The sequence below is a fragment of the Fusarium solani genome, assembly GCF_023522795.1.
Source record: "Fusarium solani strain SB1 chromosome Unknown bctg00000002, whole genome shotgun sequence".
Lineage (NCBI taxonomy): Eukaryota > Fungi > Ascomycota > Sordariomycetes > Hypocreales > Nectriaceae > Fusarium > Fusarium solani.
Genome location: NW_027072155.1, coordinates 1,097,759 through 1,123,429, shown reverse-complemented (window position 1 = coordinate 1,123,429; position 25,671 = coordinate 1,097,759). Strand labels below are relative to the sequence as shown.

The 25,671-nt window shown below is 52.6% G+C and overlaps 9 protein-coding genes across 9 annotated transcripts; 4 read left to right on the top strand and 5 right to left on the bottom strand.

Moving 5' to 3' along the window:
- Positions 1-72: 72 nt before the first annotated feature.
- MRS44_004327 (uncharacterized protein) lies at positions 73-4,335 on the bottom strand (the record flags this gene model as incomplete). The annotated part of the gene is made up of 6 exons (XM_065622156.1): positions 73-263; positions 323-1,932; positions 2,000-2,274; positions 2,337-2,951; positions 3,152-3,329; positions 3,461-4,335. The coding sequence occupies 6 exons, from the start codon at positions 4,333-4,335 to the stop codon at positions 73-75; spliced, it is 3,744 nt and encodes a 1,247-aa protein (XP_065478228.1).
- A 734-nt stretch (positions 4,336-5,069) lies between these two features.
- MRS44_004326 (uncharacterized protein) lies at positions 5,070-6,288 on the bottom strand (the record flags this gene model as incomplete). The annotated part of the gene is made up of 2 exons (XM_046282752.2): positions 5,070-6,013; positions 6,081-6,288. 2 exons carry the CDS (start codon positions 6,286-6,288, stop codon positions 5,070-5,072), a joined length of 1,152 nt encoding a protein of 383 aa, XP_046125790.2.
- Positions 6,289-8,118: 1,830 nt separating this feature from the next.
- MRS44_004325 (uncharacterized protein) lies at positions 8,119-8,700 on the top strand (the record flags this gene model as incomplete). Its single annotated transcript, XM_046277726.2, has 3 exons — positions 8,119-8,284; positions 8,344-8,532; positions 8,597-8,700. 3 exons carry the CDS (start codon positions 8,119-8,121, stop codon positions 8,698-8,700), a joined length of 459 nt encoding a protein of 152 aa, XP_046125789.1.
- A 734-nt stretch (positions 8,701-9,434) lies between these two features.
- MRS44_004324 (uncharacterized protein) lies at positions 9,435-10,690 on the bottom strand (the record flags this gene model as incomplete). Its single annotated transcript, XM_065622155.1, has 2 exons — positions 9,435-10,406; positions 10,457-10,690. The coding sequence occupies 2 exons, from the start codon at positions 10,688-10,690 to the stop codon at positions 9,435-9,437; spliced, it is 1,206 nt and encodes a 401-aa protein (XP_065478227.1).
- A 2,025-nt stretch (positions 10,691-12,715) lies between these two features.
- On the top strand, positions 12,716-14,564 carry MRS44_004323 (uncharacterized protein; the record flags this gene model as incomplete). Its single annotated transcript, XM_065622154.1, has 3 exons — positions 12,716-12,953; positions 13,102-13,196; positions 13,251-14,564. The coding sequence occupies 3 exons, from the start codon at positions 12,716-12,718 to the stop codon at positions 14,562-14,564; spliced, it is 1,647 nt and encodes a 548-aa protein (XP_065478226.1).
- Positions 14,565-18,361: 3,797 nt separating this feature from the next.
- On the top strand, positions 18,362-20,360 carry MRS44_004322 (uncharacterized protein; the record flags this gene model as incomplete). The annotated part of the gene is made up of 6 exons (XM_065622153.1): positions 18,362-18,442; positions 18,506-18,774; positions 18,832-18,857; positions 18,941-18,970; positions 19,028-20,178; positions 20,217-20,360. The coding sequence occupies 6 exons, from the start codon at positions 18,362-18,364 to the stop codon at positions 20,358-20,360; spliced, it is 1,701 nt and encodes a 566-aa protein (XP_065478225.1).
- Positions 20,361-21,103: 743 nt separating this feature from the next.
- Positions 21,104-22,408, bottom strand: MRS44_004321 (uncharacterized protein; the record flags this gene model as incomplete). Its single annotated transcript, XM_046272373.2, has 4 exons — positions 21,104-21,134; positions 21,188-21,685; positions 21,740-21,817; positions 21,870-22,408. 4 exons carry the CDS (start codon positions 22,406-22,408, stop codon positions 21,104-21,106), a joined length of 1,146 nt encoding a protein of 381 aa, XP_046125784.1.
- Positions 22,409-23,434: 1,026 nt separating this feature from the next.
- MRS44_004320 (uncharacterized protein) lies at positions 23,435-24,253 on the bottom strand (the record flags this gene model as incomplete). Its single annotated transcript, XM_046271669.1, has 4 exons — positions 23,435-23,709; positions 23,770-23,975; positions 24,104-24,120; positions 24,179-24,253. 4 exons carry the CDS (start codon positions 24,251-24,253, stop codon positions 23,435-23,437), a joined length of 573 nt encoding a protein of 190 aa, XP_046125783.1.
- A 299-nt stretch (positions 24,254-24,552) lies between these two features.
- Positions 24,553-25,552, top strand: MRS44_004319 (uncharacterized protein; the record flags this gene model as incomplete). Its single annotated transcript, XM_046277724.2, has 3 exons — positions 24,553-24,752; positions 24,810-24,885; positions 24,941-25,552. The coding sequence occupies 3 exons, from the start codon at positions 24,553-24,555 to the stop codon at positions 25,550-25,552; spliced, it is 888 nt and encodes a 295-aa protein (XP_046125782.1).
- Positions 25,553-25,671: the final 119 nt, after the last annotated feature.

Sequence of the window (25,671 nt, the reverse complement as noted above, 5' to 3'; positions counted from 1 at the left end):
TATCACTCTGATATATGAATTCCAATCTTCACTCCCTTTCTAAACGCCATGTGCTTCTTATATATAATCCAATCAGTGAGCCAATCCCAAAGCCTTCCATCGTCGTACAACTTCGGTCTTCTGTTCGGGGGTAGCCTTTCTCCAATCATTGATGCCTTGTCTCAACCGAATCAACAAGATCTCTGCCTTGAGCTTCGTCAAATGATGCTTATGGAGTTCTTTCTCAAGGCCCTTCAGTGTGTAACCTGGGAGTCCAAAGAACGCTAATTCAGAGTTAGTTTTTCAGTTCCAATTGTAAGTAGAGAATGGTGGAAGTACTCACCTGAGCCCAGGTTACTGAAGAATCCGAGTCCACCACGGACTATTCCCCTGCCCAAACCTTTGATACCCTTCTGTTTTGAATCCTCGTAGGGCTTTTGTACGAGCCCACTAAAGGCATCCCAGGTCCCCAAGGAGAACTCCTTGCCAGCTGTCTTGATCCCGCTGCCCAAGCCTGTGATTTCGTCACGCCGGCGTACGTCCACACCGGCCCACCCGTACGACGGGACGTTGTGGAACCCATTGGCGACGTTGTAGAAGAATGCCACGGGAGCCTTGGCGGTAGCCTTGGCGAGGTCGCAAGCATACCTCCCCGTGACACGTGTAACGTAGTAAGCACGCCCGTATCGCCCTTGTTCGTGAGACTTCCAGGCTTTCTTGTGTTTCTCGTGGATAGAAGCTGCTGGTCTGACAATGGCGGCAGATGGGTAGGCAGTGCAAAGTGATTTTGTAGCCATCTTCTGTGCAACGACCCTCATGTCGGTTGGCGTCAGAGCTTCTGGTCCAATAACGTCCCCTAGAATGCCAATGTGGGTTTCCTCGTCTTCTGGGAAGTGAAGATGTCTGCCTCCTACAGAACTGCGTCGCCTTGGCTTTACCGGAGTTGGTGCCTTCAAACGCTTTGAGTAGTCGGAAGTGGCAGTACCAACAGCTGAGACAAAGCCTGAGGCGGCAGCTATGGCACCAATGACGGGATGCTCGGCACCCTCATCGACATACCAGTGCTTGTGGCGAAGAGGTTTGATATCGTCCGGAACAATTAGTCCCTGGTCAACTAGGCAAGAGGCTGCAAAACCGCTCAGATGGGCTCCTGACTGCCGATGGAGCCAGGTCGCCAATCGTTCGGGGCATATATCGCAGCGCATGTTATCCACCTCTAGACGGTCTTGAATGTCCATGGCTGCGTACCCTGCTCCGTCCTCTTCCTCGATATTCAACGCCATCTCCATGGCTACCTCTTGGACCTCTGGCTTGAGTGCAAAAGTGATGCTCTCTGCCAGTATCTCAGCCGTCAGGTCCTTGAATGGTACAGACGTCGGCCCGGCTCCGGCCCGTGCCATCATCTGACCCCAAAACGGCTGGTCACCGAAGAATGGTACTATCACAGTCGGTCGACCGGCCGCGATGCCGGCAGCTGTCGTACCAGCACCACCGTGATGGACGACAGCAGAAACGCGTTTGAAAAGCCAGTCGTGAGGACAGTTCCCGATGAGGTACACGTTTTCAGGGACATCCCCGGCACCAACACCTCCCCAGCCCTTGGACACGATGGCCCGAACGCCAGCAATCTTGATGGCTTGGAATATCATCCGTGTGAGCGCTTGCGGATCATCAACGACAATAGATCCAAATCCGATATAGATTGGGGCAGGTCCACCGTTCAGAAAATCGATCAAGTCCTGTGGAGGCGTATATGAATTAGCCAAAGGCAAGAAAGAAAACCCAGTGATATTGAGGTGAGATTCCCAGTCTGTTGGCTTCGGTATCAAAGACTCTGACCAAAGATAGCTGTAAGGGACTCGGAGTCTGGGCAGAAGTTGAAATCCCCACATCGGACTGACGGGGTCAAGATGTAATGTTTGAGCGCGGAACTTGTTGATCAAGTCTCCCAAGCTGTAAGTTCACGTTAGTACACGGGCTCCGGTATACGGGGCTGCTGAAACATAGAAACTGAACCTACCCTTGCCAAGTCAAAAGCTCCATCATCATGAAAGAGAGGTAATTCGCTGTGCTCTTATCGGCCTCGCCATAGCTCATAGCAGCCAAGGGATGAGGAAACGCCTTGGTTGGTGACCACGGCATTGTGAAGACCATATGTAGCGGAATGCCTAGCTTCTCGGCACAATGGATATGTGCCATCGACGGTGGGTTTGCTATTATAGCATCAGCGATGAAGAGATCATCGGCGTTTTTCACGTCTGCAGCCGTCACCCGCTCTCCCATTCCATCACCAGCCTCGATGCAACTTCGCCAAGCTCCATTGATGATCTCCGACATTTCTCTCTCCTCTTTCCCACGTCACCGCCTCTAAGACTTTCTCTGCTTGGCAGGAGTCCGGGATTCTTGACCATGTAGGCCATGAGAGCTTCAGGGTCGCCACCGATGCTGAAAAACTCAACTCCTTGAGCCTCGACAAAGTCCTTGAAGACGGGATGAGTGCAGATGCGCACACGATGGCCATATGGAGGTTTCATGAGCAGCTGGGCGATAGGAATAAATGGTTGAACGTCGCCTCGTGAACCGACGATGTGGATGGCGATGTTGAGACGCGGTCCCGTTGCAGGCTTCTCCACGTCTGCGAGGACCTCAAAGCTCTTCGTCCTCCTCGGCTTGGGCGGTTCCAGGTGTTCCAAGCTCGGAAGCTCGCCAGCAAAGGAGCCTCGGAAGCGATCGCACCATATCGCCAGCGCTTCCGGATTGTCGTGGAACTGCACCTTGACGCGTCCATCGGCAATGACGTCGCTGGACGGGCCATGATGCATGTTGGAGTCGTCAAGCGCGATGTGGCCGGGGCCACGCGACACGACGCGATTGAGGGCCATGTTGAGGCAGCCACGATCGCAGAGATAAGTATCAACAGAGGAGCTGACGCAAACTCTGGTCTCGGGAGCAGCGGTGGTTCTTGAAGATTGCTGTTTTCAAGATCGGCATCATTGCTAGTGCTAGCGCAAAGTTTTATGGGCGCGAACGTGGCCCGAGGTAAGCTTGCATAATCTCACTGTGCAGCGCTGCGCGCGCTGCATTCATCGAGGCCCGACACCAACATGAAGTCATAGCGGGGCACTAGATTCAGTTCTGCTTAGCCCAAACTCAATAGACATTCGTAATTTACCTCCTTGGGTTGTGCCCATGTGGTTTTCGGGTTCTCTCGTCCAATGATTTGAATGCTCAAGTTGTAAATACCAGGAAATCGGAAATCGTTAGGTTTGCAGTCTATCTCGTTGACCTCAGTAGGGTTCAGCGAGATACCTATTCGGCTCTCTAGTTGCCCTGCATCCTCTTCTGAACCTCTGCAACATTCCTATGGCCACGCTCCCTAAGTGTCTCATATGCCAATCTATGCACGTGGATACTCTCCGAAAACAATGCCCGACGATCATTCCAACCGCAAAGAGACCGAAGTTTTTGACTACCAACCCACTGACTGAAACTGAAGGCAAGGTGCAACAGTGGAGGAAATGACGGTTCAGCTTCGCTGGCCGGCACGAACTCAACGCCATTCTTGAAGCCATATTCCTTAGCGAAAGATGTAGCGATCTCCTTCAGAGTCTCGTAGCGATATCCAGAGATATTGAAAGCCTGGACAGCCACGGCAGCTCGGTCGCTGTGTTCTGCAAGAGCAACATATGCCTCGGCACAGTCATCGACATGTGTTGCGTGCATAATACTGTTAGGGTCTCCGGGGATCCTCAGTGTCTCAGCGCCCTCTCTCTTCTGATCAGCCACATAGTCGAATATGGCACCATAGTAACTACTCGAATATCCAAAGACGCTAGTTGGCCGAATGACTGCTGCATCAAAAGGGTTGGTATTGTCGAATATTCTGAGACAGTTTGTCGTACGCTCCTTTAGGATCTCCGGCGCGTTCAAGGGCGAGTCTTCGACATGAGGTGCAAGGCCAGGTGAGCCATGAAGACCCGTGGTGCCATAATCCTTGCAACCAGACGACCAGAGCACCAACGGGCGAGTCCCATTCCGGTTACTTTCTTCGGCGAGTGCTCTGACACAAGTGACCACTTCCTCGAAGTGTACAGCGTATCCGGGGATCTGTTCGGTGCAGCTGACAATGACATCGAAGGTATTGACTTGCTCGAAAAGGGCTGATAGAAAACTAAGGTCGCTGAATGATCCAATCACCGGGATAGCTTCCGAAAGAATCAACTCCTCGGCAGCCTCAGGTCTTCGTATAAGGCCAAATGTCTGCCAACCGGCGCGGACAAATGCACGACAAACTGCGGAGCCGATGTATCCGTTTGCTCCGGTAACAATAACGTTTTGACGACGCCTATCGCTCATTTTATTCTTCGTGTTGTCATTGGCTTGAACTTGATCTAATAGGACTCTACAACCTGGGTACATGGCGCTCTATATAGAGGCTCAATTACAAGGGTCACGATCCCATCTTGGTCCTTGTCGAATGATGGGTTCGGCAACGATAAGAATTTGTCAGCATGGAGCAACTCAACGACCTCATTTGTTAAGATATCGCATCACAGACATTAGTAATGGGCCTTTATTAACGTTAAATGCTATCTTACGGTAGGATTACGGTGGCAATTCCAGAAGACAATGGGGGAGGTCCTAACAGTGCCAACAACTAATGGAACAATAAGAGAGATATGATGGAGTAAAATGCCAAACTAAAAACAAGAGGGAACGAGTCCAAAGCAAGGGAGTACGGATCTTTTAGCTAGAGTATATTAATGCATTGGAACAAAACACTAGCTTCAGGGCAAGGCCCAAGCAGCTAGCAAAAAGGAAGCCCGGGGCAAAAACATACAACAGCGGGGATTCGCTGGTCGTCACCGACCCAACTACTAATCCGCCCCTCACCGGCTTATCTATGGGAGAGCGGACGGGATCCCGAGTTCTCGGGTGGGTATGGTCGTATGTGAAAGGAATACTCTGTAATTTGCATCATAGTGGAGATTGTCCCCTTTACTTCCTTGCGCCAATCTCCAGCTCTTCCGACATTTTTCAGTCCAATAAACCAAACTGGAATGTCTAGATACGACAGAGGCAATTCTGGCTTAGCTATTAACGATACTGCGATCCCAGAGCCTATCGACGAGCCAGGTAGTTGGATATCTACCCGGAGATATTGCGTCTGGCAGATACTGATACCAGTCCGTGTTGTCCCTGAGACTCAGATTGTTCGTCGCCTTGATACATTCCCAATATTCGGGGTAAAAGCCGCTTGATTCCCAATCTATCACCGACGCAACCTGCCACTTCTCATCCTCACCTTCTTGAACGATGATGTTTGCGGGACGCACATCTCCATGCGTAAAGACAATCTTTGCGGCAGATTCGGGCATCAAGCCACGCAGGAGATTTATATACGAAGCTGAAGCAGATCTTGATCCAGAGAAAATAAAATCCTGGAACTCCTTATCGGTGGTGATTGGTTTAGTACTTATTCGAAGGAATCGACGGAGATCTCTACAACCATTGCCTCCCTGGACATCGCCGAGTGGGGTAGAAGCGAGGTGAGGGAGTGATCTCAATTGGGAAAAGAGAACTCCAAGCTGGCCGGTGACACTTTGCTTCTGATTGCGATTCAGTCGAGGCCACACCTTCTCTAGATCCAGCCCAGGAATAAATGTCGTAAATAGTAGGTAAAAATGGCCTAGTCGAATGAGCCAATGTGGCCTCGGGGCAGGGAAACTCGGTAGGTTCTCTTGTAGGAACGTAAGAGACCGATGCTCTGTCAAAGAGGTTTCGCCTGTGATTTTGACTACCAAGGCTTCGTTGAGTTTGAAGACCATGATAGAAACAGCCGCGTAAAGCACTTCGCTATCGGCCAAAAGATTGACAATACTTTCCGAGAGACTGAGATCCTCGTGCAGAAGGGCTTTTAGTTCGGCTGATGGCTCAAAAATGACGGAAGATGGATCAGTCGCATGCAGTCGGGCGCGGATGTCGCGATTCGGAGGTGCTGGTCTAGCAGCATGGTTGTCGGGGGGCAATGAAGCTGTGCAGTAACAATGAGCATGGGGACTGGTTTCCGTTTATTCTTTTTGGGGCAGAAGAAAACTCACAAGCTTGTTTGAGTGATCGCAATTTCTTCGAATACATTGGTGTGAGAAAGGTGATCATGTCTGCCTCGGGATCTTCCTTTAACGCGACGGTGAGCCGATTTAGCATTTCACGGTTCCATCGCCCTGCTCTTGATGCTCCAGATTTAGTTTTACCGACACGAGTAGTTGGCGCCTTGGTGGTTGACGCGATAGGCTCTTTGGTATCCATGGTGAATAGGTGCGCGTGCTTGAGATATTGTCAAGGGAAGTGAGTGGAGTGGTTGAAAGTGAGGATTGACACCAGGGACGCGACTGTGGCTGGGCAAGTGCCGCCGTGGCGTGCTTAGCTAACGTGTCCCTCCTTTCTCAGTTCAATTCACTGCTGATTGAGGCAGTTGTGACATTGTCTTGTGATGAGACTCCAGGCGCCCACATACCAACGGCGGCAATACCTCTCATGGACCACTATGTTCCTCCAGCCTTCATATTGGAGACTACCTTAAGTTTCTGATACGGAAATATCTTGAGCGCTAACGTACCTATTTGTAGCTAATTCTACAGCCCCCGATTGGCAGCGACTACCTTGTTCAATATCCTCTAAAAATCGGCGACCTACTTCGCTGTTTTTGGAGGTGCCAGCATCAAGATATGGCAGCGCTTGGACGCAAAACAAGAACCCGGTGGGATCTAGCAGTTCACCGATGGGTGGGGTTATCTGTCTTAGGAGGTCACTGAAACCTATACTATGAGGAAAGCCTTTGCTCCATCATGATCGTTCCCAACCAACTTCGATCACTCGCCTCTGCCATCTACTCAAACGAATCCTCAAGCGAATCCTCAAGGATTCCACAGAACCCTTCTAAAAAGGTTTCAAGACAGCTTATAGGCCTGAGCAAGTGTTCAAGTACATTCATGGACTGAAACTCAAGCGCGCCGCCAACATAAAGGGTCAGACTGCTTGAGAGCATGAGTACAGTAACTCTTTGCTCACTTGCATTGTCCAGTCTCGCATTCCAGAAGCAACAGCTGCGATGTTCGAGCTCCTTTTAACTCTATTTTTCAACGGTGTCCCCAAAAATGCAAGAAGCAAGGATACTATGCCCCAGCACGCCGTGAATGTCGCGCAGTTTGCATGTACAATCTTTGAGAGTAGCAGTCGTTTGATACACAACCTATAATCATCCCAGATCACTCTCAACACCATATAGTCACTTGTTTCGTCAATATTTTCTGCGCCTCCCGTCCAGTACCGGCGGTTTGGTTCTATTTGTAGGCCACAACGCCTTTCCTCGCAATAACAAGGCAGATTACTCAACATATTTACCTTACGGCCAATTGAAACCATTGAGGCACGCGAAAGATGCATGTCCGTACGTTACACCACATTGCAATATCTATGGGTCAAGTTGACAAGCCCAGAGTGTGGACTTTAATGTCGCTCTATTCAACCAAGACAGATATTCTACAAGACAATACAAAGGAATGTTTCTCTTACAAGAAGCTCTATTGATGATGCCATCGATAAGATCGAATGGTCTCATGATCAAAACTCTCTCAAACGAGATTCGTCGAATCTACGTCGAGATTCCAACGACTATGCCGATGATGCGCGCCTCACAATCAGCCAGTCAGCTAAGGAGCCGACATCCGAGCAATGAGCTGAAATCTCCGATGTCATTGCAGATCCCGCCTTCCAGCTTTCTTTTTTTTTAGGTGCCCATCATCGCGTCGCACGTGGTCAACTTCACCACTCAACGAGCCCCAAGCTGACAACCCCTCATTACTTGCACATACCTTTAGGTGAAAATACGAGGATCGTCGGCCCTCCTTTCACTCTTTGTAATACCAGGGTCTCGTATAATAGTGCGAGTTTGAGGAGGAATTACACCTGATCGCCACTGCAGATAGTCGTCATGTGCCCTCACGGGTCATCATCGCCGCCGTTGAGGAATGGAGGAGGCGTCGCAGAGAACATATAAGACCGGCCAGGAAATAGCCCATTCATCACAGCAGTACAGACACATCAATCATCAAGACACATGCAATAGAACCATTCACGATGAAGCTGACCCTTTCGATCCTTCCCATCGCCATCTTCGCTGGCGTCCACGCCATGCCCAACCCCGTCGAACGAGATGATGTCCAGACCGTCCATCTCACGTTCCACGGCGGCCCAGCATCCTACGAGATGACGTTCCCTGCGGACGGCAAGACTCGACAGACCAGTCCGTACTTCCACATCCTCAGGGTTACCAAGTGTACTGACTCTCATGGTCCTTTGCAGATAGCGACATCAACGTCAACATCATCGACGCTCCAGACTACAATGCCTTCTCGCAGTGCACCTTCACCACTAATGGTGAAAAGACCCTCGTCCAGAGCATCGACAGTGATGGGTCGCAGCACATCATCGTCGGCCCTCCCCAGGTCATCACCGCGGTGAGCTGTCAGGGCTTTTGTGTGCCTACATACGGTAAGCAGAGCCTCATCTATCCGTCAATATGCGAGCTATCGGATCTAACATGGGTTGTGAACAGGCGAGTGCTACGACAGCAACGGGCAGCCCGTGGGACCTTGCTGCAACGGGTTCTGCGCTGCCGATCGCTGCCGACCCTGGTCCACGGCCACTTCCTCGTCCTAGGGTGGGGGGAATATATCAAGTTTGTGCAGACGCACATGGCGAGGGGTGCCGTGGGCCGTTGAAAGTGTCGCAGAGTCAACTAGGTCACTCTCCTTAAGACTTGAGAGAATGGTTGCGGAGTGGTGAGCACGCAGGCTGCATGAACATAGGCACCGCTACAGGAAACATCAAGATTGATACAAATACAAGTATATAGCACATATGAAGACACAAAACATCGCAGGGAATATAGAGGACAAATACATGAGACCTTTGCTCCCTTTTCACAAAAGGAACAAGTCTTTTAACACACATCAATGTTTCCAACCCAAGATCAGGATTTACAAATAGCAAGAGAAGCTTGTAAGAGTGTAGCTTTAGCTAACATGCGTTCATGAATGGTAAATGATATTGAATAGCCAAGTTGGTGTCAATTATCCACACATCACAGTGATATAGCCGTGTAAGGCACATCATCTCTCCACGAGACGAGAAGGCATTTTGACCCAGTGGAGATAAGGTCTCATCAATCGTTTCAATTCATCCAACGCCCGATAAAGTCTCATAAAAGTACATGTTTTTAAGAAATCGTCAAGTCATATCTTGTGTAAGATCCCGGAACTCCTTCAATGTAGTAAATGACAGTGTACACTCCTCCAAAGCCCTACCATGAAATGAGGCGCCGATCACAGCGTAGTTACAGGATTGTAATATAAATACACCACCGATGTATTGGTGTTACGACAAGAAATGATTTATCGATCGTGGCGATGGCGAGAGTCGTGACGATGGCGAGACTTGTGATGAGCTGGGGTCTTCATGGCCTGGTTCTGTGCGAGATCAACACCTTGCCGCATAAGGCTCTGTCTCGTGCTGTTGGGATGCTTCTGGCCCATGAAACCATCTACCAGTGCAGCACCCAACGCGGCGGTAGCGACCTTGGCACCTTTAGGTCCAAGCCAGGGGCTGGGGTCATTGCGAGACTTCATCGCTGCCTGGGCTCCAGCGGTGAGGGCAGTGCGGGCGCCAGCCTGGACCATAGGGTTCTGCCACCAAGCAGAGCGAGGCTGGGTGCTGGCAGGCATTGAGTTACGGCGGCCTGATGGACCGCTCCGAGTCTTCTGTGTGGTGGGAGGTCGGCCGCGAGATGAGGGTCGAGGGTGGCCTCGTCCCTTGTGATTCCTTGTCTGGGAGTGTGGGCGCCGATGACTTGCAGCCGCAGCGCCAGCTGCTCCTGCAGCTCCAGCTCCGGCCGCATAGTAACCAGCATGGTCGTCTTCATCGTCAGAGTCCGGGCGTCGCAAAGAGCGGCCCCGTGGTCGTGACTTGGATCGAGGCGAGGGTGGCCGAGCGGACCGAGAATGGCGAGGCGAGTCTGGCTCGGGAGCCCATGTTCGAGGGCGTCGTTTCCGAGATTCGCCTGGCGGGCCCCGAGCGTATGGATCGGGTCCGTAGGGATCTGGCACGGGAGCGGCCCGCTCATCTCGGAATTCTCTATCGGGTCGTGACTCTCGTTTCATGCGGATGGGGATCTCCCGCTCCCGCCCAGGGCGAGGCTCTCGGGGTGGGCGATATTCTCGAGGTGGTGGCTGTTCATAGCGGGGCTCCCGGTCACGGCGAGCTGATCGGGCCTTACGGCGAGGTGAATCGGGAGGAGGTCCGAAAGGTGGAGGGCTAAGATCCCGTGCCCGGCGATCAGGTCCCGCACTTCGTCCGCGGCGCTCCGGCTCATATTTTGAGAGCGAGAACGGGGCTCGCGATGCCGGGAAGCCATCACGGGCTCATCGGGGTAATATTGACTGGGACTGGGTCGCCGACGACGTCTCTCCGACTTGTGGCGGCGGGGCGGCGATCGGGGTGGTGACGGGGGACCTGCCGGGTAGCGGCTTCGAGGAGGCATCGGTTCCAAGTCATCGTAGGGATCGTAGGAGTTTACAGGCTCAGGGGGTGCAAAGTCATCATCGTAACGTGATGGACGGGCTTGATGCCTTTGTGGGCGATAGTAGGCCATAGATGGAGCGGCCGAGAGGATTAACTTTGGCCGGTTGATGAATGCTCAGGATGATATGGTCGAAATGGGAAAAAGGAAGTTGAAGGCTTTTGTTGAAAGAGAAGAAAGGTTGGTCTCAGGTAGGATTCAAAGCCCAAGAAAAGACTAGCACAACTAGCTTGCTTGAAGTGTAGATCAAACTGCGGGGAGGAGGCGAGAAGAGGATGTTGGGGCAATCCTTCTTTATGTCAAGACAAACAAGACAGGGGGCCCTTTACACAAACGGCATAACGCGACAAGCGCCCGGCGGTAAGGGGGGAGCAGGCTGGACAAGGTCTGAGACCAAGAGATCATCAGAGCTCAAACTCTGGTCAGGACCGGCTCAAACGTCAACCGGTCGTGACTTGACCGCGAGGACGAAGGTGGGAACCAGGGCGCGCGGAGGGTCCCGTCCCCCGGAGACCAGGTGGCGGGGCTGTGCGCGCAGTAGGGATGCATTAATTGTGCGCGGATCATTAATAGTGGACAATTCTAAGCCGCGAAACCAGGAAACCAGGACGAGATATGGCGTAGAGGTGCAGCGCTGGAACTGAGAACCAGCCATCCAGCCTTCAGCATCGCAGGATTTCGTGGGGGACGACCGATGCAGGGTCCTTGTGGCTGACGTCATGCGGGTCAAGTTTTGCATGGTTAGTCTACTGACGTCAATACCCCAACCAAGAGCTGTGCAACCCCGGAAAAACGCGGTGAGGTTTCCAGAGGAGCAACGGGCTTTCATCAATCAGCAAGAGTCCATGTCCGGCATCTCTCCAAGAGGCTCTTCCATGGGCCCACAGAGGCGATCCCTCCACGCCGAGATCGACCGGGCGCCCTTCGGCGATGGCCCCGTTGCGCGACCCTCAGACGAATGTGAGGAGGAAACGTGTGCTTCGCTCGTAAGCCACGAGGGGTTGTGCGTTATGGGCAACTGACTCTGGAAGCATCATGACGATGGTGGGGAGGGGCTTGCAACGGCCGAGTCTGTGAGACAATAGCCAACAGCCGGAGCAAAGGGGGCATGGCCGGCTTACTGGCAGAGTCGACATCATCCAAAACTCTGCTGGCGTTGAAGTGACGGTTGTATCAGATGACATTGGCGTGAGGGAGCCAACGGTCACAGACGCGCGTGAGCGCCCCTTTGTCTCTGGCTTGTTCCGTTAGCAGAGTCTAGACTCCAGAAGCAGTTCTCTCCCAGACAACCATGACAACACTCGTAGGCCACAAGGGCATCGCAACGACCAAACCAGCGCAAGCTGCAGATTTCGAACGTTCTATGTGACTTCTAAACAATACAAAACACAATTTCAGCATCTGGAGGATTAGCCTCTGATGGACTAGGGTTGCATGTCCTCGTTCGGAGTTTTTGTCACGGGGTCGTCCTGCAACGCCAATCCTGCTACCCTGATCACCTCCCTACTTTAACTCAAGCTTCCAAGGCAGGCAAGAGAAAAGCAGGGCTGTCCCCGTATCAGTACGAAATGTACTTGGCGCTAACAAAGAAAGGGAACAAAGAAAACAGCGGTGACATGGTGAATGATTGCGCATCCACTCGGTTGACACTCACACTTGTAAGAAGTTTGCGACCCCGATACTAAACACAAAGGCCCTTCCTTTCATTTGACGGCCAGCAGCATTCCGAGCAGTCGGTGCCACAAATAGACTCTGGGATCATTTCTATCTGTTCTCGCATTTGCGGCCATTGTTGCATATCAAGAGCCCTGAAAACATGGAGTGTTCTGTAGGTGCGTCGTGGGGAACATGGAAAGTCATGGTGCAGAACAACACGCGATTCTATCCATTCCATGGCGGTCAATTATACATGGTCGCCCACAACCTGAGATAATTACTCCATGCCAGAATCCGAATCCTCAAAAGTGATACTCGTCACGCCAAGTCAACCAACCGCCTCCTGTCCGGGCGCTTTGTGGTAAGCAGGCCTCTTTGTCGGGCGGACCGAGTGCTGAAAGGGGTCCTTTCTCTCCTCCACACACCAGCACGTTGTCTATCATGAAAGACAGGGCCCCCAAGGCGCAGACCCTGAATACCTCAAAACCTTTGAGTATGCGTTCCCGCGGCGCTCCCTTTGACGAAGAGAAGTATATTAACCGACCGGATACAGCTGTTCCACCAACTCAAAGGGATGCGGTACTCCTGCAGGCCATGAAAGGACAACCGGACATCACATCCGAGACTCATCCCCCACCGATGAAGAGATCACACTTGATGCAGGCGGTCACACAGGCCGGTAAGCACTCTGCCATTTATAAAAAGCCTGGATTGAAGGTCTGATGTGTCAGGCATAGGACCAAGGCGTAGTGCGAGGCTTCACGCACGACAACTCTCTATCAATCAGGATACGCCACTTGAGTCTTGCCACGAACCACAGATTACAGCCGATGCTGAGAGTGCGTCGAAGCGGGCTGGGTTGTCGCAGGCGAGTATACAACAGTTTGACGTTGATCAGCACCAGCCATCGCGGGCCACCGAGGTGGGATAATCGTGCGCTCCATACAAGTCAATCAACCGCTAACGGCTCATTTAGAATACACGGCAGCCAAAGCCTCTCGAACGCCCATACAGCTCGCTCTCCGAGCCCAAGGTCGAGCGTGAGGACCAATTGTACCCAGCTAGCTTGCTGTGGACACGACACAACAGCAACAGTGAAAGAGAACACCAACCAAAACGGACACGGTTGACACGCGAAGCCTTGGCCCTCTTCAACAAGATGGGAGAGGAGAAGGGTAAAAGGGCATCGGCGCCTGCTCCCTTGGAAGCTATAGTCGAGTCGTCAACAACCAAGACTATTTCCACAACCATGTCTGGGTTTGCCATGCAGGCCAGTAGAAACGGCATTCTCGACCCACTTGACTCCAAGCCTCCGGTAAATCTGGATGATATACGAGAACGACACGCCCAGTCTCGCGAAACGGCATCACCTACCGAATCCGCGTACGAGGGCTATGTCAAGACAGTCGGGCTAGCCCCTAACGAAGCAACCATGGTCGTCGAGGTCACCGCAGGGCTACTGAAGAGGTGCCCGGATAAGGGCTACTACCGAGCATTCAACCAGGCGTTCACGGGCTTGACGGAAGACGCTGGCTTCAACAATGGTCTGTCTGCTCCACAGCCTGACTTCGTCGAGGGGCTTAAAAGAAACGAGTTTCGCCCATTATTAATCGAGGACCATGTCGATGGAGCCGTTCTTTACAAGGACAATCCCAAGTCCATGACATTGCCACATTTGGCTGGGGAGTTTAAGGGGCCAGGAAAGGATCTGGAAAAGGCAAGGCTGCAGAGCGCCTATGATGGGGCGGCCCTCGCTTATGGGAGGAATCAGGCTCTCAATTGTATTGGGAAACCCACCATTGCTGGTCATGCCAAGATCACAACGTTTACCACGGACGGCACCCATCTGAACCTGTTTGCTCACTATGCCACTCCATCGGAGGACGGCACGGCTGAGTACCACCAGTATCCCATCAGCTCGACGAACCTGAAGAGCTCTCACCAAGATTTCAGGCAGGGTTATAGGCAGCTCAGGAATGCCCAGGACTGCGCAAGAGAAGAGTCCTACAAGCTTAGGGACCAGCTCAAGGAGCACCGGAAGGCCAAAAACTCCCAGCCTGCCCCCCTTCCATCCATCGAGGACAAAGATGGCTGTCACATCATCGACCGGGTGCCCATTTATCAGCCTGCACCCCTCGTGCCATTCGGACCCAAGCACGGCAAGGCGTCGGTGTCGCAGCCCTCGCATTCCATCGAGGCCTCATCGCCGTCCGCGGCGGATATTGCAAGTAGCCGCGGCTACAAACGCCCAGGCTTCCATCGCGATCGTCGAGGTCAAGCAAGGAAGTAGACTCCTAGTCGGCTGAGCATCTCACCGACCACCGCTTTCACACCGATGAAGACAGACAAGCCACCTAGAGGATGTGATCCGAAAGGTCCGGAATGGGGCTCGCTTCACTCTGGTCCATCCTCCGCATGCAAGTCCTTGCTTCGCATCGTCGTACCAGATTCAGGCCATGTCGACACCAACGGCCCGGATGGGAATCTACATGCCGATAGATCTCAGACCAATGTCCTAACCCAAGGCCATCGCCCACCGCACGAGGTCGATTGGAAACTTGGACTGTATCTGCTCGAAGATATGTGTATGCAAATACTGGGTGGAGGCGGCTGTGTTGGGGTCCTGTTACTGCGAATTGAGATAGAACCAGGGAAAAGAGAGGCAGAGGGTGTGCGAGGTTTTGGGCTGAAAACGCCGCCATGACGAGACTCCAGACAAATCAGACTAGGGAATTGATGTGCTTTTTCGACATTGCGAGGCCAAATACATGGCTGTCTCCATCTTAATGCAAAAGCTAGGCATCGAGCCAGAAGAAGCCGACCACAACTTAGCCCAATCCAAGCATCCGATGTTCTTGCAAGTGAATGACCATTAATACGCCGGCAGAAGATGTTGGAGACCAATTCAAATTGACTGGGCAGCAGACTGGTGTCGGCAGGAATAATTGCTTGGAAGTATGAAAACGTCTGGTAGTCTAGCCATGAGTGCCTCTGGCTCAGCTTGGATGCTAGACCTGTAGATCGAGCTATAAGGATCGGGAGTAGAGCGGAGACGGGAGCAAAACTGCCGGCGGCTGACGGCGATTGACGGCTGACTGATTGTGTGTGGCTCAATAGGCCAAGAGGCAGTTTATGCTGTGAAACTTCAAGTTGGCGCCGCGGGGTCATAAGTAAAGGCAGTACCACGTACGGAGACGCCGAGAGCTGTTGCGTTAAGGGGATGCAGACTGTGTGGCCTTTGTAAGATGAGCTATTTGCAGGAGTTCAAAATTTCCCCGCCATCCATCCACAGGTGAGGTTGCAGTTGCAGAGAACACACAGGTTGCTGGCATAATAACCTGTGGTTGCGGCGCCATCCACCTGCAGTTGTGATGGTTTCACGACGCAGGAGGGAAGCGAGCATGGGCACCTTGAAGGATCAGAAACACAAATACAGCCGGAGAAAAATCCCTCGTGCGCGTTCATTGGAGTGACGGCAAACAGCAAGCGCCAGCAGCAACCCTCGCCACTTCTGCCATGAGGATATCCGCAGCTGCAAGCATGCGGTGGCGGTCACTGGACTTGTCCGGAACGTTGCTTCTTGTCGGCCGAAAGGCTGTCATCTCCGTGGCCTATCCATCTTTATTGACCCAAGGCCAATATTAGATCGTGTATATTTGTATTTCCTTCACTAAAACCTGTTAGCATCCAAAATTGGGTGATAAAGATCTAGCTCGGAAGACGGCTTTTTCTGGGCCCGTTATCGTCTCCGCGCTTATCGCCTTCAACCTTCCTAATGCGGCAACACCGACAGGGTCTTATCGCGAAACACACACTGGCCAAAGCCGCGACCCTTTCCTTGACACACGCACCGTGCGTGAGGGTAGGGTTTCAGCATCGCACGCGACACAATCAAACGCCAAATGCCAAATGCCAGCTCAGCTAAGCTCAGCTCAGCTCATCGCTCGATCTATCGAACGCCTGCAGTCTCTGATATCGGGGCCCAGCCTTGCGGAGGTGAGGTCAGAGATACCCGCCGACGGCTCATTATTCAACATGTTTGCCTTCTCGTCCGACCGGCCGGCGGGTATCTGCCCACAACCATGGATATCCTGGGGACGGCTTGAGTAGCGCCTATCGCTATTAGCTTCTAGAAGGGGCCCCTCATTCTTCTGAAGGACGATTTTACCCGCTCCTCCGACTAGAGTTGCTCAGGTGAATCCACTCTCTGCGACGCCATGTCTCAGCTGGCGAGCTCAGTTCACCCGTGTCCAACAGACCAACATAGCAAAAGGCACACAAGATCGATCCTACATCAGCTAGGACCCGCTCATCAGCGCTTTCTAAGCCTGTCCTCGAGTCACTTGCTCCCTTGTCGTACGAACAGAGATCTGAGCTGTCCCATAATCGGAGCCGCATCACGCATCATGGAACAAGCGATGGATGGAGACGTTAGTCTGCGGGCGTGGCACCACAAACCGCCACCGCGAAAAGGTCATCGAGCCAGTATCTCTCACACCGTTCGATGTGCATGGCATCAAGAGGGCCGTTCGGAGAGGCAGAGCTGGAAAGGACAAGAACCTCGGCGCGCAAATCCAACAGTAATCTCGAGCCCTGTGACTGGATCGCCGTCTCACGAGTGGCGTCGCACCGCTATCCGCTATCTCTGCCGACTCCACCATACCCGACAAGTGGTTGCGCATGGCGGCTGCGCATGGCGTCGCATGGCTTGAAGGGCTGGAGCGATATCCCGGGCCACAGCGTGGGGAATGCGCAAGAGGCGACGACAATTTGGGACTGGGATATGACAGGCTTCATCAAAATGGAGAAGAAAAAAAATTAGAGGATGGGAGCGACGGGGGAAAAAAACTGGGGAGAGCATGAAAAAAAAATCGACTGAGATGAGGGCCTCGGTATATCCGCCCGATTCGTGCTTGCCTCTGGGTCCTCTTTAGCCGCGATCAAGAATTTGCCATCAGCAAATTTGATCCCTTCCTTTTCCTCTACTCTCATCTTCGAGAGTCCTCGTCTATCGCGATCCCTTGCTTGTAGCAGGCAGCTCGTTGCTGGATCCATTGGCCCCTTTGTCGAGGTTGATAGCCTCAGATCGTCTCTTACAGTACCTCTCCCCCGGTTCACTTTGTGCCCTCTTTGCCCAGGGTCTTGACACGAAAAATTCGGCGCGCACACGGGCTACGCCATCTTCCGACGGACACAGGACGACACAAGATTCGCTGCCGTGTTCTATCTTGGCTATCTTCGAGTCTCGGTCATCGGAGCTTTCCTATCCCTATTCTTACCACCACCACTACTGTTCAGCGCTGCTCAATAGTCTTGAGGCTTACCTGGACCTTCGTCTCCAGGACCCTTGATCGCGCACAGTTTACTACTCCATCGATATCGAGTCGCCGATTTCCCCAATCCGGTACACTCGTCCGTCGTCGCATTGCGCCGTCATCCGCGCCTTACTTTGCTAGATTGTTACTCCGTTGCGGCTTCTGAAGTCCCAGTCGCATCGATCTGCAGTGCATTTGCAACCCCCCTTGCACCGCGTAAGAGGCACAGCAGAACACCTCGTCCCTCTGTGTTTCCTTCGGTAGGTCTTGGCTCTTTCAGCTACTCTCTAGCACAGTCGATCTCTGTCACATCCCCAGATGGATGTATCCCCTCCATCTTGCTATAAACTGGGGGCAAACGCACGCTCATGCCCGAACCCATGTTCATCTCCCCGTCCCCCACCCCAGCTCTCTCGTCTTCCCCGGCCTATCTGGCTATCTCTCTATCTTGCCTTGCCTGGCCACCCATCCCCCATCCCGCCCATCCAATCTCCGTTCCCGTCTGCCCCGGGAGCTTTTATCGGCTTTCTTCCGTTGGCTGCCCGCCTTAGCTCGTCCGAACTAGGAACTAACAAGACCCAGTGGCTTCACCCAAGCTCACAGATCTACGTCCCGCGTCGGCCGTTTAAGACTGTGCCGCATCCCCAGTCTTGTGAAAGCTTCGTCTCTTGACTCTTTGCTTTTGCCAGCTCCACCTGTTCGCGTCGAATAGGCCTTGTTCGAGTTGTTGTACATCAAATCTTTGTTCTTTGCTGTTACTCGAATCTTCATCATGGGTTGGATGGAAAATACCAACCGCAAGATCGCGGCTAGCGCCGTCGGTCGTTGGTTCCAGCTCGAGGGCTCAGGTCATGTAAGTCGCCCTTGGCAATCGTTCACAACCATGGCATTTTATGCTAATCCTGGGGTCAATTAGCCTCGTGAGCGCAAGGGCTCTCTCTTTTTCACCGAGATCCGAGCTGGCCTTGCCACCTTCTTTGCCATGGCCTACATTATTGCCGTGAACTCCTCCATCGTCTCCGAATCCGGCGGTACTTGCGTGTGCAACACCTTTGATGATGCCGGGTTGTGTGTGCCAGATGATGACTATCGCCTATGTGTTGCGGGAATCAAGCGTGATGCTGTTACCGCTACAGCTGCTATTTCCGCCCTCGCCTCGTTCTTCATGGGTCTCTGTTCCAATCTGTAAGTCCCAACGCTTGTCTTGTTGCCCCGACTAGTATACTAACACCAAGTTTACAGTCCTGTCGGTCTCGCTCCTGGAATGGGTATGTCGAAACTCCAATAATGCAGCCTTGTCTCTCAGGAGCCTTGTTTGTCATCTACAAGTTAGGGTGCTAATACCTCCAAGGTTTGAACGCGTATTTCACCTATACTGTCGGTAAGTGCTTCGCCATCTAACCTCAGCTTCGATCAAACATCTAACAAGTTTAATTAGTTGGTCCTAACGGAAATGGCCCGGTCCCCTATGAAGTCGCCCTCACTGCCATCTTCATCGAGGGCTTTATCTTCTTCGGTCTTGCACTCTTTGGTATGCGACAGTGGCTTGCTCGTGCTATTCCTCGCTGCATCAAGCTTGCCACCAGTGTCGGTATCGGTCTCTTCCTTACCCTCATCGGTCTGACCTACAGCGAGGGTATTGGCCTGATTGTGGGTGCCACTTCGACACCAATGGAGCTTGCAGGCTGCCCCGAAGACACGAAGGTGAACAGACTATGCCCTTCCTCGCATAAGATGCGAAACCCTACCATGTGGATCGGCATCTTTTGTGGCGGTATCTTCACCGTGTTGCTCATGCTGTACCGCGTGAAGGGCGCTGTCATTGCCGGAATCCTCCTCGTCAGCATCATCTCCTGGCCTCGGGATACTCCTGTCACTTACTTCCCATATGACCCCATCGGCACTGATAGGTTCGACTTCTTCAAGAAGGTGGTTGACTTCCATAAGATCGAAAACACCCTCAACGTCCTCAAGTTTGACATTTCTGGTCACGGTGGCCAGTTTGGACTCGCCCTCATCACCTTCTTGTATGTCGACATTTTGGACTGCACAGGTACTCTCTACGGTATGGCCCGTTTCGCCAACGTCGTCGACCCTGTCACCCAGGACTTTGAGGGTTCCTCCATTGCATACATGGTGGATGCCCTTAGCATCTCCATTGGTGCCGTCTTTGGTGTTCCTCCCGTCACTGCCTTTGTTGAGTCTGGTGCTGGCATTTCGGAGGGTGGAAAGACTGGATTGACTGCGATGGTTGCCGGCATCTGCTTCTTCATCTCCATCTTCTTCGCGCCTATTTTTGCATCTATCCCCCCTTGGGCCACTGGCTGCGTTCTGGTCCTTGTCGGCTCTATGATGGTCAGCGCAGTTACTGAGATCAACTGGAGGTACATGGGTGATGCGGTGCCAGCTTTCCTCACCATCGCCATCATGCCTTTCGCGTACTCGATCGCTGATGGTTTGATTGCTGGAATCTGCACTTACATGCTGCTCAACACTGTTGTTTGGCTCATCAAGGTTGCGAGCGGCGGACGCATTGTGCCTCCCAACTATGATGAGCGGGATGGCTGGACCTGGCGCATTCCCGGCGGCGTTTTCCCCCATGGACGGTCCGACTTTTCCGTGGCAAGAAGGACTTCTGGCGCGAAGACCCTCCTGCTGCCAACACGACTGATAACCAGGTGACGGTTCCTGAGAGGGAGACCAGCTCCGATCATGGCGGTTCCGAGGGCAAGGTGGCTGAGACGACTGTGCCTCGGGAAAAGGAGATCTAGACGAATCATCTAAGGAGGTGGAATAAAAATGAGAGAATAGTAGAAGGTTGGCATGATGAGTAATTGAGCATATAATCTTGGTAGATACCCAACAAAAATGGAAACATGAAGCGATTTTTGTTCAACATGGGCGTGTCCATTGACAACGTGACTGTTGTATAGAGTGGCAATGTCTTGCTAAGTGGTTATGTCAGTCCAAGGTGATGTAGGGTTCTACGATTGCTCTGGTCCGCCAACTGAGGGCGGCGAGGCTTGGGACTCGTCAAGGTTATGAAAAGGCCGTGTGTCTGAAGCTCATAATAAATTGTCCTTAGTGACGTTAACCACTTTGTGATGGGAGCGGATAGTTAACACGCTAAGGGTTATATGCCATGCCACGAAGGTTAGCTAACCTTTGCATCTGTATCCTGATGAGTGTCCCTCTACAGCTTGGGATAATAATAATCATGAGATAGGGAAAGGGGCTCTAAGGTATAGGTAGGTTCTCATTTGTCTTTCATAATTCTTTATTTAACTCTTATACTGGGATTTTGGCATAGTGGCGATAGTGCAGACGGGAAGCTGTCATGAGACTCTCGGATGAGAATGGTACCAACTTATATATTCCCACCACTAACTGCGCCTACATGTGCTTCTGCTTCTCAAACTTGCCTCTTGATTTTCACTCATCCGTGGCAATCTATCTCTTTCGGAGGCATAAATCTCGAGAGATCTACCGCAACAACTCACTTCGACGCACCTCCTCACGCCATCAAGGCAATGTGCTTGAGTTCCCTAGAAATAGTCAGCAATAAGTCCTCAAGTCAATCAGATCCAAGTCAACATACTCTTGCACTTGGCGTCCAACCTTCATGGCCGGATACTCTCCCTCTCGTCCCTCATCCCTACCCAACTCCTTCTGCTTCTCCCTGACCTCCTTCGCCCGCTGCGCCAACTTCGGAACCGGCACAAGATCAAAGTCACTTCCCAGGTGCCAGAAAAGAGTGCTCGAGATTCGAACCAACGGTCTATCGGGAAACTCGCGCTTGCGCTTCTCAATCGTCTCAATCGTCTTCTCGTTGACCACAACTTCGTGGAAGCCCGCCTTGATGAGACCCCCGGTGATGTGCTCGATCTGCTTGCCCGCTTGGACAAGAAGGTAGTTTCCGGGAGGAATCTTGACGGGGATGCGGTTTCCGGTGTTGCGGGCCCAGATGTGAAGGCCAGGATACCTGGAGCGCCCGTGGATGGTGAGGAAGTTGAGGTCTGTGTGAAATCCAGCAAGGATAGTATCCTTCTCGCCGTACTTGTTCAGATCAGAAGCTGTGGGGGCAAGAAGATGTGGTCTATAGAATACGTGAGTTCATGAGTATGGCATGGTGTTGGGTGGGAGATCAAACCCATAACGTCCAGCGTCGCTGAAGAACTCGGCTGGCAGATCCAAGCCAACAGCCGTCATCTCTGCCAGTTTCGACACACTTTAAAGACAGTCAGCGTCATAGTATATGAGTTTGAAACTAGGATACTCACGCATTCTTCATAGACGTCCCCCACTGATTCATAGCCGGCGTCCACCGTTCCTTAATATGCGGCGCCTCAGGCACGATATTCGAAGCATTCAGCCCCGGAAACTCAGTCTTGAACGGCGGAATCTCCGCCATCCTCCAAAAGAACCTGCACTTCGGATCCGGCGAATGCGCCGAGATATCCAGTGGTCTCTGAGACGGATGCAGCCTCTGAATCACATCCAGACACGGCTCATCGACGGCGCACTTGGGCTTCTCGGTGTTCTCCAGCGTCACACCGATCTGGTAGCTCAGCTCGGGCTTCTCATCCTTCCTGAGGTCCTCTTCGGGCTGGGCAAAGTAATCTTCGAGGATGTCGAGAAAGGTCGAGTTGTCCTGCTCTGAGACGCGAGAGTCGTGAAGGACCAGGGCGCCGTAGGTGATGAGAGCGTTGGCCGCTTTCTGACACTCGGCCTGGACTGCCTCGGAGTCGAGAGGGTTGTTGAGGTAGACGTCGAGGTCAATGACCGGGAGGTCCATCGACAATTCTTGGTTTGAGTCCATTGTCAAGGTTATAGCGCTTCGCGTCGTCGACTTTCCACACGCAAACCTCAAAGTATACCTTGAAGAAAGTCAGTAGTTCAAGGCAAGAACAAAACACGCATCTATGAAGAAATATAAATTTTTAAACCCGCTACAAAGGGTCCTCTCCCGGTTCCTGTTCAGGAAGTTGATGCGGACAAGGTCATGTCCTTGCACCGGTCTTATCCATTGCAATCGCCATGATTGGCCAGCGACGTTGGAGTAAGAGCCGGAGCTGGCCGAAGCCCGACGGCGACGATCATGAGGTCGCAATAGAGTAGGAGGGGGCGGCGTATCACGGGGGCTGTGCGTCAAGATAAGGAAAACGCGGGGGAGTCAGGTAAAGACTTCATGTGATGTTGAGAGTGCTGCAGGGAGTTGTTGTTTGTGTGTCAGCCTTGTGGGATATTGACAGACAAGAGAGCATGGCTTCTAACCCGAAGGAGTGGTTCACCATGTCACATCTATGAGCATCCTCCTATTCAGTGTGATTGGGGACATTTTATAAAGACCTTCATGAGTCGTCATTGGATTTGTGATACAATGGTCCTCTTGGAATGCGAAAAGAGATACAAGGTAGAAAAGAGCAGTCGGAAGCCCTTCTGATTATGCCACGCCCCATACAAGATATAAGTAACCTAATACAGATTAAACAAGTCGTGAGGTGGATGTGTCTGTGTCCAATATCTGGTCTGTCACAAACACAACACTTACCTGCGCCGAGAACGAGGTTCAATAACCCCATGTCTACCCAGCTCTCTCGATCCCATCTCGACAAGCTCTCTCACCTATCACAGCTGCTCGAACAGCCAGAAGCCATAACCTCCCAAGGGTCCAAGCCTTGAAGGCTCAGTCCACAACCTCAACCGAGACATGCACTTCAGCAAGTCAACAACAATGGTTCAAGAAATCTATTTCCATCTCGCAAGAAAACTCGCCGCCGTCGAGGCACTTCCCATCCTCCACTTGGTAATATACACCTCTTTTCATCTTTACCCAAATACATATTTAGCTCTGCTGTCGCTCCGCCTCCAGCTCCCGCTCGGCCTGCTGGTAGTACTTGGCCGTGTCGACGCCGTGCTGGCTGTGGTTGACAAAGTTGAACCACGGGATCGCGCTGAACATGAGCGCAGAGTACCGGCTCTGGCGGGCCGCCACGCCCTGCAGATGAGGGCTCAGCCGGCTCACGCCGTACAGGGGCTCGCCCTTCTTGACCTTGTCCACCATCTCCCGCATGTCCATCTCGATCTCGCGGGCGTTCTCGGTGGCGCCGTAGAATCGGACTGTTTCCGTATTGTCAGTATTTCTCCATCGCTACCAATTATGGCATGTCGTCGACGTACGGCAGGATCGCTGGTAAAAGTAGAGGAAGCCGCCGATGATACCGACACCTCCGGCCAGTCGCAGGGCCTTGGGGAAACCACCCTTTCCGACGTGCGAGGGGGCAAATCGCTCGAGAGCAATCAGGGCAGCGGGCGCAAAGGCGGCGGCGGCAGTGCCATAGACGTAGTCGCTAGTTCGGGCATATCCAACGACTCTCTTGAAGTGACTGTCAAGGGTTAGTCGACGGTCCACAATCCAACCATTCCAACCATTGCAGCGACGAGGACGGTGAAAAACATGGGATATCGCGGTTCGGATCATCGCGGGAGGGACTCGAGGGGAGAAAGGACGTACGGATCGTTGTCAATGAGCTATAATATCCATCCGATCAGCAACAGCCATTGCGTCGTCAATTGAGGCCTCACTCACCGGGTAAGGGGTCTGGATGACCTTGCTGGCCCCGACAAAGGAGGGGGTCTCCTGCTTGGTCGCGCTCTCAGCCATTGTGCGGTGCTTCGTCCGGGACAATTCCTTGAATCCTATCACGGAGCCTTTCGAGGTCGTCGGTTTCGGTACATTCAGAAGCTGGAGCCGGCCGCCGGATTGGTGCCTCAGGATAGGATCACGTGAGTGGTCAGCCCATCGAGGTAGCCGATGATTGGTCACGTGGTGGAAGTGGGCCTTGGCGGGGTGGACAGAATCAATTAAGCTCTCGACGCGTCTCCTGGAGTTGGACGCGTCGTGAAAGGGAGAATCGAGTCTTTGGAGTTCACCTCGACATTCAACACTCAGGAAAATCCAAAATGGCTGGCATTGCCTCGGATCCAGCAAACGGCCTGGATAATTACGACGTCGACGACTTTTCCGACGACCCTTTTGCTTCTCCCCCTCCAGAATCCTCCTCCAAGAAGCGAAAGGAGCCAGATTCTGGCCTTGGAATCGATGAGGAAGTCGACGTCAAGAAGCGAGCTCGAGCACCCAATGTCAAGCTTGACGAGGACAGGTGATATCATACGGAATTGACTAGCATTTTCTACGGTATACTAATCCTGAATGGCAGGTTACTGGGTCCAAAAGGAATCCCCAAGCTACGGCAGAGAGCCCGCGACCTGAAAATCAAGGGCAAAGGCCATGAAGTACGCTATCGCCATTCCCCAAGCTCCCTCCAAGTCTCCTAACCGACTGCTATAGTTCTCGGATGCCTCCCGCCTCCTGTCCTTCTACCAGCTCTGGCTCGACGACCTCTTCCCCAAGGCCAAGTTCCTCGACGCCCTCGCCATGGTCGAAAAGGCCGGTCACAAGAAACGGATCGTGATAGCGCGTAACGACTGGATCAATGAGGGCAAGCCTAAGGATCACATTGCAAATGGGGAGGAGGAAGAGGAGGAGGATCTATTCGGCGAGAACAATACATCACAGCCAGCGGGCCCGGAACCCACCACCACCACCACAACGACGACAGAACCGTCAAGGGCAAAGACACCACAACGGGATAACGACGTGCCAGATGACGACGACATCTACGATGCAACACCCCGGCCAGCTCGCCACACTCTCCCGATCCGCAACGAAGTCCCCGAAGAAGACGATCTCGAGGCTCTCATCGCCGAGGCTGAGGGTCAGGATGCAGCGAAGAAGTCAAAGCCTTCAGAGCCCGAACCAGATGGTGATGATCTGGACGCTCTGATCGCTGAAGCCGAGGGCCATGATCAAGCACCAAAGAAGAATGGAGCAGAGCCAAAGGGAGGAGATGACTTTGCAGACGAAGAGGCAGCGATGCAGGAGATGGACGGATTGTGGTGATACAAGCGGCATGGAAGAATTGGCGTCAGGCGTTGAGATTTGCCATGATATTTAGCATCCATTACGAGTAATGAAAGAGTAGCGTCGGGATGCTCTACCTTCCTACACCGTCTCTACGT